This window comes from Salvelinus sp. IW2-2015, linkage group LG8, assembly GCF_002910315.2.
Source record: "Salvelinus sp. IW2-2015 linkage group LG8, ASM291031v2, whole genome shotgun sequence".
NCBI classification, from domain to species: Eukaryota; Metazoa; Chordata; class Actinopteri; order Salmoniformes; family Salmonidae; genus Salvelinus; species Salvelinus sp. IW2-2015.
Genome location: NC_036848.1, coordinates 20230392 through 20243301, shown reverse-complemented (window position 1 = coordinate 20243301; position 12910 = coordinate 20230392). Strand labels below are relative to the sequence as shown.

The 12910-nt window shown below is 41.3% G+C and overlaps 1 protein-coding gene across 1 annotated transcript in view; it reads right to left on the bottom strand.

The window, feature by feature from the left end:
• Nucleotides 1-4639: 4639 nt before the first annotated feature.
• The window catches only part of LOC111967579 (teneurin-3-like), a 229472-nt gene continuing 221201 nt past the window's right edge, over nucleotides 4640-12910 (bottom strand). The window contains exon 31 of the mRNA XM_070444793.1: nucleotides 4640-8563. Within this exon, the coding sequence (XP_070300894.1) occupies nucleotides 7811-8563 (753 nt within the window). The 3' untranslated portion in view covers nucleotides 4640-7810. The remainder of the gene's footprint in view (nucleotides 8564-12910) is intronic.

The window sequence follows — 12910 nt, the reverse complement described above, 5'->3', positions numbered from 1 at the left end:
AAACTGAGTTTAAATGTATTTCGCTAAGGTGTATGAAAACTTCTGACTTCAACTGTACGTACGGTCACTGTGGGGACGACGTCATCGATGCACTTATTGATGAAGACAGTGACTGATGTGGTGTACTCCTCAATGCCATCGGAAGAATCTCGGAACATATTCCAGTCTGTGCTAGCAAAACTTGTAGCTTAGCATCTGCTTCATCTGACCACTTCTTTATTGACCAAGTTACTGGTGCTTCCTGCTTTAGTTCTTGCTTGTTAGCACGAGTCAGGAGGATATAATTATGGTCAGATTTGCCAAATGGAGGGAGAGAGAGCTTTGTACGCATCTCTGTGTGTGGAATAAAGGTGGTATATTTTCCTCCTCTGGTTGCACATTTAACATGCTGGTAGAAATTAGTTTCCCTGCATTAAAGTCCCCGGCCACTAGGATGAGCGTTTTCCGGTTTGCTTATGTCCTTACACAACTCATTGCGTGCGGACTTAGTGTCAGCATCGGTTTGTGTTGGTAAATTGACAGCTGCGAAACAAATAGATGAAAACTCTTGGTAAATAGTGGGGTCTACAGTTTATCATGATATACTCTACCTCAGGCGAGCAAAACCTTGAGACTTCCTTAATTTTAGATTTTGTGCACCAGCTGTTGTTTACAAATATACATAGACCGCCACCCCTTGACTTGCCGGTGCAGCGTAAACCCCACCAGCTGTATTTTATCCATGTTGTTGTTCAGCCACGACTCGGTGAAACAGTTTTTAATGTCCCGTTGCCCGAGCTAAGTCCCCGAGTCTCTTTCTGATGCAAATGATGGGGATGTGGGCCTTGTCGGGTGTCTGAAGTAAATACTTTGCGTCCAACTTGTTAAGAAAAAATATTTGTCCAGTACGAGGTGTCCCCGCGGCTGCCTTGAAGGCCAGCATCCCGGAGTCGCCTCTTTTTGGTTGACATTGAGACTGGTGTTTTGCGGGTACTATTTAATGAAGCTGCCAGTTGAAGACTGGTGAGGCGTCTGTTTCTCAAACTAGACACTTTAATGTACTTGTCCTCCTGCTCAGTTGTGCACCGGGGCCTCCCACTCCTCTTTCTATTCTGTGCTGTTCTGTGAAGGGAGTAGTACACAGCGTTGTACGAGATCTTCAGTTTCTGGTCAAGTTCTCGCGTGGAATAGCCTTCATTTCTCAGAACAAGAATAGACTGACAAGTTTCAGAAGAAAGTTATTTGTTTCTGGCCATTTTGAGCCTGTAATCGAACCAACAAATGCTGATGGTCCAGATACACAACTAGTCTAAAGGCCAGTTTTATTGCTTCTTTAATCAGAACCACAGTTTTCAGCTGTGCTAACATAATTGCAAAAGGGTTTTCTAATTATCAATTAGCCTTTTAAAATGATAAACTTGGATTAGTTAACACAACGTACCATTGGAACACAGGAGTGATGGTTGCTGATAATGGGCCTCTGTACGCCTATGTAGATATTCCCCATAAAATCTGCCGTTTCCTGCTACAATAGTCATTTCCAACATTAACAATGTCTACACTGTATTTCTGATCAATTTGATGTTATTTTAATGGACCAAAAAATGGCTTTTCTTTCAAAAACAAGGACATTTCTAAGTGACTCCAAACTTTTGAATGGTAGTGTAAGTAGACATGCAATCAAAATTGATTGTAGCGCATATAAAGCAACCACAAGCTACCGGTGGCTGAAAACACAATCACCGCGGGACGAACTAGTGACGAATTTCCGGGCAAGGGCGGTCCATTTAAAATGAATTCCTTCCTCCCTCGCCCCGCAAGTGTAAACTTGCCAGATGTCATCAGAAGTATCCACTTAATTTGAGGGCTGAGGGGATAGGGGGTGTCTTTTAAGTGTTTGAAATGCAGCCTCGGGCTGAGACAAAATAATTTGGGGCTAAAGCCCCGAAAGCCCGGGTCTGATGACGTCAATGCTGGTTGGCGACACGGTACCAAGCCGCACTGGTGATGCAGAGAGAGCTAGAGCAGACACTAAAGCAGCCACAGCCCTAATCCTTTGTTCTTGTCTTAGCTGGTATACACTGAGATGAGCAAAATGGAGGACATGCTTGATGCTTGAAGCAGTGATTCAGACAGTTTTGATTGATCGCCAAGCTTTTGCAAAGGCCAGACAGTCATAAAGGCCAGTTGTCTTGGTTTGTTTTCTCCATGATACTTAATTGATTAGTTAATGGCAATGCTGGCCTTTAAATGCATGTGGTCTCCATGTTCTCAATCAATACAGCCAGCAGAGCAGAGACAACAACATGCAGCCTATTGCTTGTGCTCAGTCTAGGCTAAATATGAAGGATAAAAGACAGTAACTGACCATTCTAGTGGTCAAACTTTAAAGCTCCAATCACTGCCTTTTGTTGGAAGACTTGGGCTGACAATCTGGCAACCTTTTCAAGGGAATATATGACTGTTTTGAGCCCTATAAGCCCACAGTCGCCAGGTTGGGGAGGCACTTAGTGACGACGGACCAGTAAATGTTTGGCTGATCAAGCCATTCAGATGAATGTGTCAGGACAGGACACCAAATATGCCTCAGGTCAGATTGTACAGTCATCAATCCACTCTGGTCTAAAAGAGTCTCATATTTGTGAGGGATTGCCAACAGATTTCGCTCACTATATCTTTGAAAATGGCTTGAAGTGGCAGACAAGCCATCTTATACCCGACATACCATCTTTATTACAGTACTGTAGGTTAGTGGCTACAGACTAAAACATCTAAATAGACATCTCTGTACGGGAACGCTCATGCATTGCCTATGGCAACACATACCAGTAAACCAATGTTCCTCATGTAAGTAAATAATGTGTGATGTGTGTGTATAGACCCATGCCACGCGATGCGATTGCAGTAGTATTTCAGGCACTGGGATTTTGATTGCCAGTGTGCCCACTACCCACCTTTGTGTCGCATAATATGAATAGGAGCCACATCAATTGAACCTCTCTCACATTCCTCTGAGCATGTGCTTATTGCATGATCCCGTTGGTCTCTGATGCACTTGCAAAGTCATACCGTCGCTTTTATGCTGTTCTTTGAAGTAGGCCACGTCACAGTGTTGTTGTCTGCTCTGGTTAGCTTTGAAGGTGCCAGTTGTGGTCACAGTGCAGTGCTTATGTTGAGCTATATTTACTTGGTGAACATGCCCTTTGCTGTGGTGGTTTGACACCATCTCTGGATACTAATAGCCTATGCAATAGCCTATGCATTCATCTGATGCTGCAGTGATGTTTGAAGCTGCTTCTAAAATAGCAAGTAATGGTATCCTTAAGATTCTGCAATATCAAAACAACAAAGCCAAGAAAGCAAGACATTTTGTGCAATACAAATTCAACACAATGACTGGCTGCATATTGTATAGGAGTAGGTGAAGTACTGACCACCTGATGAAAATCCAGGAATTTAGCCTTAACATCTTATTCACATAATGCTCATCTACGGCACACACTATACCACTAGAGAGCGTCATAGAATTGTATAGTGATGAGAGTTCATATGAAATGTGCTCCTTAATTTCCTTTAAAACGAATTATTGAAATAGCATGGATCAGAAATATACTTAACGTCATATGTATTTGGACAGAAAAGCTACCATGCAGTTTCTGTTGGGCAAAACATAACCCAAAACACAACCAAAACAAACTGCAAATGCATCCAACGATTTTGTAGTGACAGGCTTGAGTGCATGCTAGGAATGGTAAACTTTTGACTCTTTTAATACACTATAAGTGAATTTGTCCAAACATGTATGACGTCTTCAAATGGGGCCGAGATACATAAAGTGCTTTCATTTCCAAACTGTGAAACATGTACGTATGAAAATACCCTAAAATAAAAGGCTGAATTTCTGTACTGTCACCCTATATGAAACATTTGATCTCAAATCCAAAAGGAGTATTGAGCCATTTTAGCTTCACTGTCCAAATACATGGTCTTGAGTATACATATGCTTCCTTAAAATTAGGCTGGGTACTGCGTAAAACCTGTACATTTAGGAGAAATGTTCATGTTCAACGTTGTAGTATCACTGTAAGAATTATTCAAAGGGTTGTGCCTATGATTATGTGGGTAGGCCTATACTTGAGCCTAAAATGTGTTTGAGTTTTTGCTGTGTAATCAAATACAACTCTTAAGGCTTTGATCAACTCTCTAATAATTGGGCAGAGCAAGCAATTATAACAATACAAAATCTAATTAGAAGTTCCGTTCAGAATTTTACACAGAGAATTGAGAAGATTACTTAACCCCAAAACCCTAGGATTATGAAGTTGGTAAAGCCATCAGTGTTTGGGGTATCTGTCTAAAATCCTGGTGTGTTACACTTGGTTCAGTCACAATTCAAGTAAAACATGTTACAAACAGCTGACTTCAATGAGGAGCAGTATTTGGCCTTCTTGGCTCCCCAGATGGAATGAGGTCTTCATAATCATTTTAGGGCAACATTCAGGAAATTAAGGTCTTGTTGAACGCTTTCTAAACACATTTAGTAAAGAACGTTTGATATTCTCTTGCTTTACCCAACCACCTTCCAAGGATTTACCAGGTATTTTTAAGAAAAAGGCAAAAGATTTTAAAACCAAATGACAAATGAAAATGGCTGACTTGAAAAAATTAACAAAAATGTTTTAATTCATGTTAATTATACAAAACACGTTATGATAATAGCTGCTAAGAACACGTATCGGTTCTATAATTGGACAAACTTGTTTAGGTGATATGCATTTATGAATTTTATTGTGTTCATTAAATATTTATTGGACAGAGGCCAAGTCACGTGGCATTATGCGTGATCAACATTAGACTTAGAGGAGACAATATTTATATAGTGATACTCTAACCATCTTTAAACATATTCAGTTTTTACAAAAAAAATATACGGTTTCTTGACAGGATATTTTATACCTTTATTCTACAAAATCTTGCAGTTTTTATAATGCAATATCAACCTTTCCTTTGTAACATCAGTGATGAATATAATACATGCTTTACATTTTATTTGCAATGTATAAACAACATAAATTACTCATTTTGAGTCTAACATTCAAATGGCCAGTTAATCAATTTCTAAGGATCGGACCCTTTTTTAAATATTCGCTTAAAATGACATACCAAAATCTAACTGCCTGTAGCTCAGGACCTGAAGCAAGGATATGCATATTCTTGATACCATTTGAAATTAAACACTTTGAAGTTTGTGGAAATTTGAAATTAATATAGATTATAACACATTAGATCTGGTAAAAGATAATACAAAGAAAAAAGCATGCGTTTAAAAAAAGAGAAGTTGTCATCTTTGAAATGCAAGAGAAACTTAGGATTTAGGAATCTAGGCACTATTTAGATGTTGGCCACTAGATGGAAGCAGTCTATGTGCAAAGTTTTAGACAATCAACGAACCATTGCATTTCTGTTCAAAATGTTGTATCAAGACTGCCCATATGTGCCTAATTGGTTTATTAATACATTTTCAATTTCATAACTGTGCACTCTCCTCAAACAATAGCATGGTATTATTTTACTGTATTAGCTACTGTAAATTGGACAGTGCAGTTAGATTAACAAGAATTTAAGCTTTCTGCCCATACCAGATATGTCTATGTCATTGGAAATGTTGTTACAACCTCATGCTAATCACATTAGCCTACGTTAGCTCAACCATCCCACGGGGGGGACACCGATCCTGTAGAGGTCCGTAAACAACGTTTCAATCCACAGTTTTTATGCAAGTAAAGTCATACTGTATAAAAAATGATCACGACAGCTGTGATGGAAACAGGAAGTTTCGGTACGATTTTATAAATCCCAGGATAATTGTTGGTTCGACACGGTGGGATCTTTTTTTGTCGTTAAAATTAATTATGTGAGAAATGGCAGTGGAAACGCTTTTATGCACAAATATTGATATAATAACCATCACAATGAAGTAAACTTGGAGTCAAGCAATGAAATGGTGTGTGGTCCTTCCACTACGACTTGGGAAACCATGCAGTTTATTAGGCTACAGATGAAATAAGTTATGATGAACTTCACAGGGTCGTGAAAGTGCACGTTATGAGCTTGACGCTCCTTTCCAATAGATGTCGAGGGTCTTATTCTAGTGACATGATGATCGATGCTTGACTGCCATTTGACAAATAAAGATATTCTTGCTTTTACCCATAATAATACTCATCATGTAGACTAAACTACCTACAGGGCCTACACACACTGTATCTGCGAGCTGCTGGCTATAGTGCACTTGCCAAGACCAGAGTAGGCTCATTTGCTATTTAACGCAACAGTTTGTGACAAAATGCGATGGAAACACATTGAACATCAGATTTTTATTTGGTACATGAAAACTTAAGCGAAAAAGTACATTATGTGCACTTCGTCATCGCACACTGATTTTTATCCTCAACAAGTCATCTTGGTGTAAAAACACCACTGGTGAGAAAATGCAGATTTTCTTTATGCAGATTTTAGAATATTCGCATGAAAATCTGTTGCCAATTGGATGGAAACCTAGCTACTGAAAACAAAACAATACAATTCTTGCAGAATTTACTAAACATGGTGTTACTGTGCTCAGACGAGACTCGTATCTCATTCAGGTTTTCCAGTCTTATACTTACTTCATACCTTTTGGCCTGATCCCGATACCAAGACAAGGTCTGATTCACAAAACAAATATTTTGTGTATTAAAACATGTAAGTTGTTACGATGTCTTTAAAAAAAAAGTAAACCAAAGGGGAATGGGTATTAGTTTATCTAAAGCAGTGCTTCTCAATTCCGGCATGTACTGTAGGTGTGATGGTCATGACTGAGAGGAACCGCAAAATGAAAGGTCATTGATTAAAAGTAACTGTCCATTGTTTCCAGTAGGCCATCATTGTAAATAAGAATTTGTTCTTAACTGACTTGCCTAGTTAAATAAAGTTTGAATAATTTGTATTTATTTTGTATCCAGATTTCTATGAAATATGACCTATAATTACTTATAATATGTTAAAAAGCAGCTTTTCTGGTGCGGGCATATACAAGTCATTAAAAACATTCATGCGAGTAGACCCCTGATTGGCCAGCTCATTCTCCTCTAGACAGCTGACACCATACTCTATGAGGAAATAGTAAGCAGTTTGTAAACGGTCTGTTTGAGATACAAGTTTGAGGTAGGGTTTTTAAGTGTTTTTTTCCTCTAATTTATGCTTTGGCCACAAATACTAATATAGGACGAGTCAACAACATTATTTGGGTATGAGTCAACAGAATATGCATTTTAAAAGTGAGATTTGTACTGGACAGTTACTTTAACAAAAACATCTGGTAATTGACATTGCTTAATTAAGAGTAAAAAATCTAATCTCAATTCCAGATATGTGCACTGTATGTAAACATTTAATTTCACCTTTAAATACTTTCTTTTCTTTTTAAGCAGACAACATTTTGTAAAAAAAAGAATAATAATATTTCACTTTTGCCCAAAACACCTCTATTTCTCCTGGCTCCTGGTAGAGAGCTCATAGTCCAATCAGATTGTGCTACAGGTACATTTTGTCACTGCCCATATTAAGGCTTGGCGTAGTTATACATTTACTCTGTAGTAGTCCCCTGTTAAACAGCATTGCACAGCATTGCTTTCGATCCCATATGATTTACAAAAACACACACTTACTCGGACATAGCCATAGTACTCTTTGGCCATGCCACTATTGTTGCTTTCGTTCCTACCATCACCACTCCTCCATTGAAGCAGGCCGTTCAACGTCTTTTTGGTAGTGAGTGCACAACAGTTTGTTACCTTTTCCCTATTTCACTTTGCCGTAGGAACTGAATGTTTTTAGCACTGTCCGCTAACTCTGGGTATAGCTCGATGGAAAGTACATAGTACCCGTCGTACCCCTGCACTTTCCCGCTGCTCAGAAGCTGCCTCTTCTCCCCCTCTGTCCATGGGCGGACGCCCTCCTCGCCGTCGCTCACTCTCTGCTGTTCGTTGGCCCACGCACTCACTAACGCCCTCTGGCGGGCCAACTCAAGCACGCGGGCCTTTTCCTCATCCACCGTGGAGCCATAGCGCACGTGCAGCGCTAGTGGCCCACGACCCAACTCCACGTCTGCGAAGCGACGCGTCCGGCTGTCCATGACCGTGGTGGACTGGGACACGCTGACGTTGACGCCATTCTCCAGGGTCTTACGGCCGCTGGTGAGGCGCAGCGCAGCCAGATCGCCGTCGGGCAGGCCGGGCTTGACGAAGTAGTGGGTGTCGAGGCCTTCCACGGTGAAGTGCAGGTTTTCCAGGTAGAAGGCATTGTTGAGGACTGTGGCCACCTTGATGCAGTCCTCGTTGGCCACGTTGAGCGTGTGAGTGTGGGCAGTGCCCTTGTAGATGGCGAACATGACAGCCCTCCCGATAAGGGACTGGGCGGCTGAAAACCAGAACCAGGGCTTCTCACCTCGACGGCCTCGGCCCGCATGGACCTCCGGCAGCCGCTCAAATGACAGGAGGGCATGCGCTTGTCTGGTAACTTCCTGCTGGACACCAGAGATGGACTGTAAAGAGAGTGCAGTGAAACGTTAACATCTGAGCAGAACTTCACACTGCAGTCCATTCAGGAGCAGAAGCAGGCTTCAAAGACTTTACATGTGCCTGCAAGATAATTGTATTACCAGGTAGTGGGATAAAGCTAAAACAAAGTAAAATGCCAGTGGGGATTTTTTTAAATATCAAGATTACCTTGCAATTCATGACAGTGTAGTAAGCATTGAATATACATTAATAATTATTGTGTTAACAATGACAAGTGGTAATGTCACATAAGTAGTGCTTTTAAATGTCTGTGTGCATTGATTTTAAATTTGTATAACGAATGTGTAATGCAAGGACAACTATCACACTATCTTGGATAGCAGAAAAGTTATTAATTGGATACAACAAATACAAATGTCAAGATATGTTATTTGCTACTTTTTCCCAATTGTTTACACACTGGCCAATGAGGCACAATGACCCCAAACCTCTAACTAATTTAGAAGAACCATACAACAAATCTGCAATACTACTGGTACATGCTTTGTGTTATACACAGATTGCAATAATATAATAAACTTTTGTGACAACATAACACACAATTCTCTACCTTAGCACAACCTTCACAACTAAATCCTATTGTGCGCAAATTAAAAGCAACACTGTTCAACAAGGTAAGCTCAATTACCAATTGATCACTTTCACATGTGCAAACACTAGTTGCGTAAATGTTTCCTTTGCAATCAGACCTTTGTTATGGATAAAAAGGCCGCATGTGAGTACTCCTGTGTTTGGAGAACAATGGAAGCAAACTTGGCAGAGAGAGGTAGAGGTGGAGTTGGAGGTGATGGTAGAGGTAGAGGTATAAGTGGAGGTAGAGGTGGAGGTGAAGGTGGAGGAAGACCAAGAACAAGGAGAGTTAATCTCTGATTAAATGCGGGCGACTGTGGTGGACCATGTGGTCAACCAAGGTTTGACCTTGAAAGAGGCTGGGCAGAGAGTGCAGCCCAATCTGAGCCACTTCACAGTAGCATCCATCTTTCTGATGTTCCAAAATGAGAATACTGTAGGTACGTACTGCAGACACTGGAAATATCTAGTACTTTTACTACTTGACTGTAGTACAACACAAAGCACAGTAAAGACTGTAGATTCCAATACATACCGTAAGTAAACGTTTCAAGTATTACTGTACAGTGCATTCGAAAAGGATTCAGACCCTTTGACTTTTTCCAAATTTTGTTACGTTACAGCCTTATTCTAAAATTGATTAAATCATTTTTACCCCTCATCAATCTACACACAATACCCCATAATGACAAAGCAAAAACTGGTTTTAGAAATGTTTAGAAATGTATTAAAATAAAAAAACTGAAATATCACATTTACATAAGTATTCAGACCCTTTACTCAGTACTCTGTTGATGCACCTTTGGCAGCCATTACAGCCTCGAGTAATCTTGGGTATGACGCTACAAGCTTGGCACACCTGTATTTGGGAAGTTTCACCCATTCTTCTCTGCAGATCCTCTAAAGCTCTGTCAGGTTGGATGGGAAGCGTCGCTGCACAGCTATTTCCAGGCTCTCCAGAGATGTTTGATTGGGTTCAAGTCTGGGCTCTGGCTGGGCCACTCAAGAACATTCAGAGACTTGTCCCGAAGCCACTCCTGCGTTGTCTTGGCTGTGTGCTTAGGGTCGTTGTCCTATTGGAAGGTGAACCTTCGCCCCAGTCTGTGGTCCTGAGACCTCTGGAGCAGGTTTTCATCAAGGATCTCTCTGTACTTTGCTCTGTTCATCTTTCCCCCAATTGTGACTAGTCTCCCAGTCCCTGCCGCTGAAAAACATCCCTACAGCATGATGCTGCCACCACCATGCTTCACCGTAGCGATTGTGCCAGGTTTCCTCCAGATGTGACGCTTGGCATTCAGGCCAAAGAGTTCAATATTGGTTTCATCAGACCAGAGAATCTTGATTCTCATGGCCAGAGTCCTTTAGGTCCCTTTTGGCAAACTCTAAGTGGGCTGTCTTGTGCCTTTTACTGAGGAGTGGCTTCCGTCTGGCCACTCTACCGTAAAGGCCTGAATGGTGGAGTGCTGCAGAGATGGTTGTACTTCTGGAAGGTTCTCCCATCTCCACAGAGGAACTCTGGAGCTCTGTCAAAGTGGCCATTGGGTTCTTGGTCACCTTTCTGACAAAGGCCCTTCTCCCCCGATTGCTCAGTTTGGCCGTGCGGCCAGCTCTAGGAAGAGTCTTGGTGGTTCCAAACTTCTTCCATTTAAGAATGACAGAGGCCACTGTGTTCTTGTTGGACCTTCAATGCTGSAGAAATGTTTTGGTACCCTTCCCCAGACCACAATCCTGTCTCGGAGCTCTACGGACAATTCCTTCCACTGTGGCTTGGTTTTTGCTCTGACATGCACTGTCAACTGTGGGACCTTATATTGTCAGGTGTGTGCCTTTCCAAATCATGACCAATCAATTGAATTTACCACAGGTGGACTCCAATCAAGTTGTAGAAAAATCTCAAGGATCGAAACAGGATACCTGAGCTCAATTTTGAGTCTCAGAGCAAAGGGTGTAAATAAGGTATTTCTGTTTCTTTTATACATTTATACATACATACATACATACATACATTTGCACAAAAAAACAACAACACTGTTTTCGCTTTGTCCTTATGGGGTATTTTGTGTAGACTGATGAGATTTGTTTTTATTTAATCAATTCCAGCATAAGGCTGTAACATAACAAAATGTGGAAAAAGTGAAGGGGTCTGAATACTTTCCCAAAGCACTGTATGTATGAAATTCGGAGCTATACTACTTTTTAACATGTTTATCTTGTATACGGTATTAGTGTAGTGTTTACTGTACTATATGCTATTTTGTTTTTGTAGAACTGAAAGACGACCACCACGTGGTGGTAGAACGCGTCTATTTACAGACGAACAGGAGCCTGCCATTGTGCAAATGGAAGTTGTAAATAATGCCTAAGACTGTGTGAAATCCAACAACAAATTCTTGAAACCCAGAGTGAGCTCATCAACCATAGCCCCCATCCTTGGGGCTCGCCTGTTCTGCATGTTATTCTGGCATTAATACGTATCACATATCAGTTTGCAAACAATGTTAGAAATAATATATATCATTGAGTTAATAAATCCACATACAAACATGGTCTCTTTTTTGTTTTCTTGAGTAAGGCAGGTCCAAAATGCATGTGTTTCAGCCTAGCTCAGTGCTTTCTGTGGTGGTGGGGCAAGCCAGCAGAAAATACGGAGCATTGGGCCGTGATTGGCTCAGTGTTATGTCACTCATGGGGACACTACGTCACCGCAAAGTCTAAGAGGAAACCTTGAAAATTCTAGCCCTTTGGGTGCTGCCATAGAGTTACATTAGAAGTGCCCATCCAAGAAGGCTCAAGGTCATTGGCCACAGATAAATTGACGTCAAATGTACAGTAGCTTTGAATGGACTGATCATGTCAACATCATACTTTCAAAATCTTAGTTAGCAGTCATCATCATGAATCAAAATCAACAATCTAAGAGAAATGAAGATAAATTATAGATAAAGGTATCGGTGCACATCGGCCATAAACATTACACAACAAGTTAGAAATCTCAAATTCAACAAGTGGTTTGGAAGGAATCAGTGACAGTATCCTGTTTCGATCCTTTGATTTTTCTACAACTTGATTGGAGTCCACCTGTGGTAAATTCAATTGATTGGTCATGATTTGGAAAGGCACACACCTGACAATATAAGGTCCCACAGTTGACAGTGCATGTCAGAGCAAAAACCAAGCCACAGTGGAAGGAATTGTCCGTAGAGCTCCGAGACAGGATTGTGGTCTGGGGAAGGGTACCAAAACATTTCTGCAGCATTGAAGGTCCAACAAGAACACAGTGGCCTCTGTCATTCTTAAATGGAAGAAGTTTGGAACCACCAAGACTCTTCCTAGAGCTGGCCGCACGGCCAAACTGAGCAATCGGGGGAGAAGGGCCTTTGTCAGRAAGGTGACCAAGAACCCAATGGCCACTTTGACAGAGCTCCAGAGTTCCTCTGTGGAGATGGGAGAACCTTCCAGAAGTRCAACCATCTCTGCAGCACTCCACCATTCAGGCCTTTACGGTAGAGTGGCCAGACGGAAGCCACTYCTCAGTAAAAGGCACAAGACAGCCCACTTAGAGTTTGCCAAAAGGGACCTAAAGGACTCTGGCCATGAGAATCAAGATTCTCTGGTCTGATGAAACCAATATTGAACTCTTTGGCCTGAATGCCAAGCGTCACATCTGGAGGAAACCTGGCACAATCGCTACGGTGAAGCATGGTGGTGGCAGCATCATGCTGTAGGGATGTTTTTCAGCG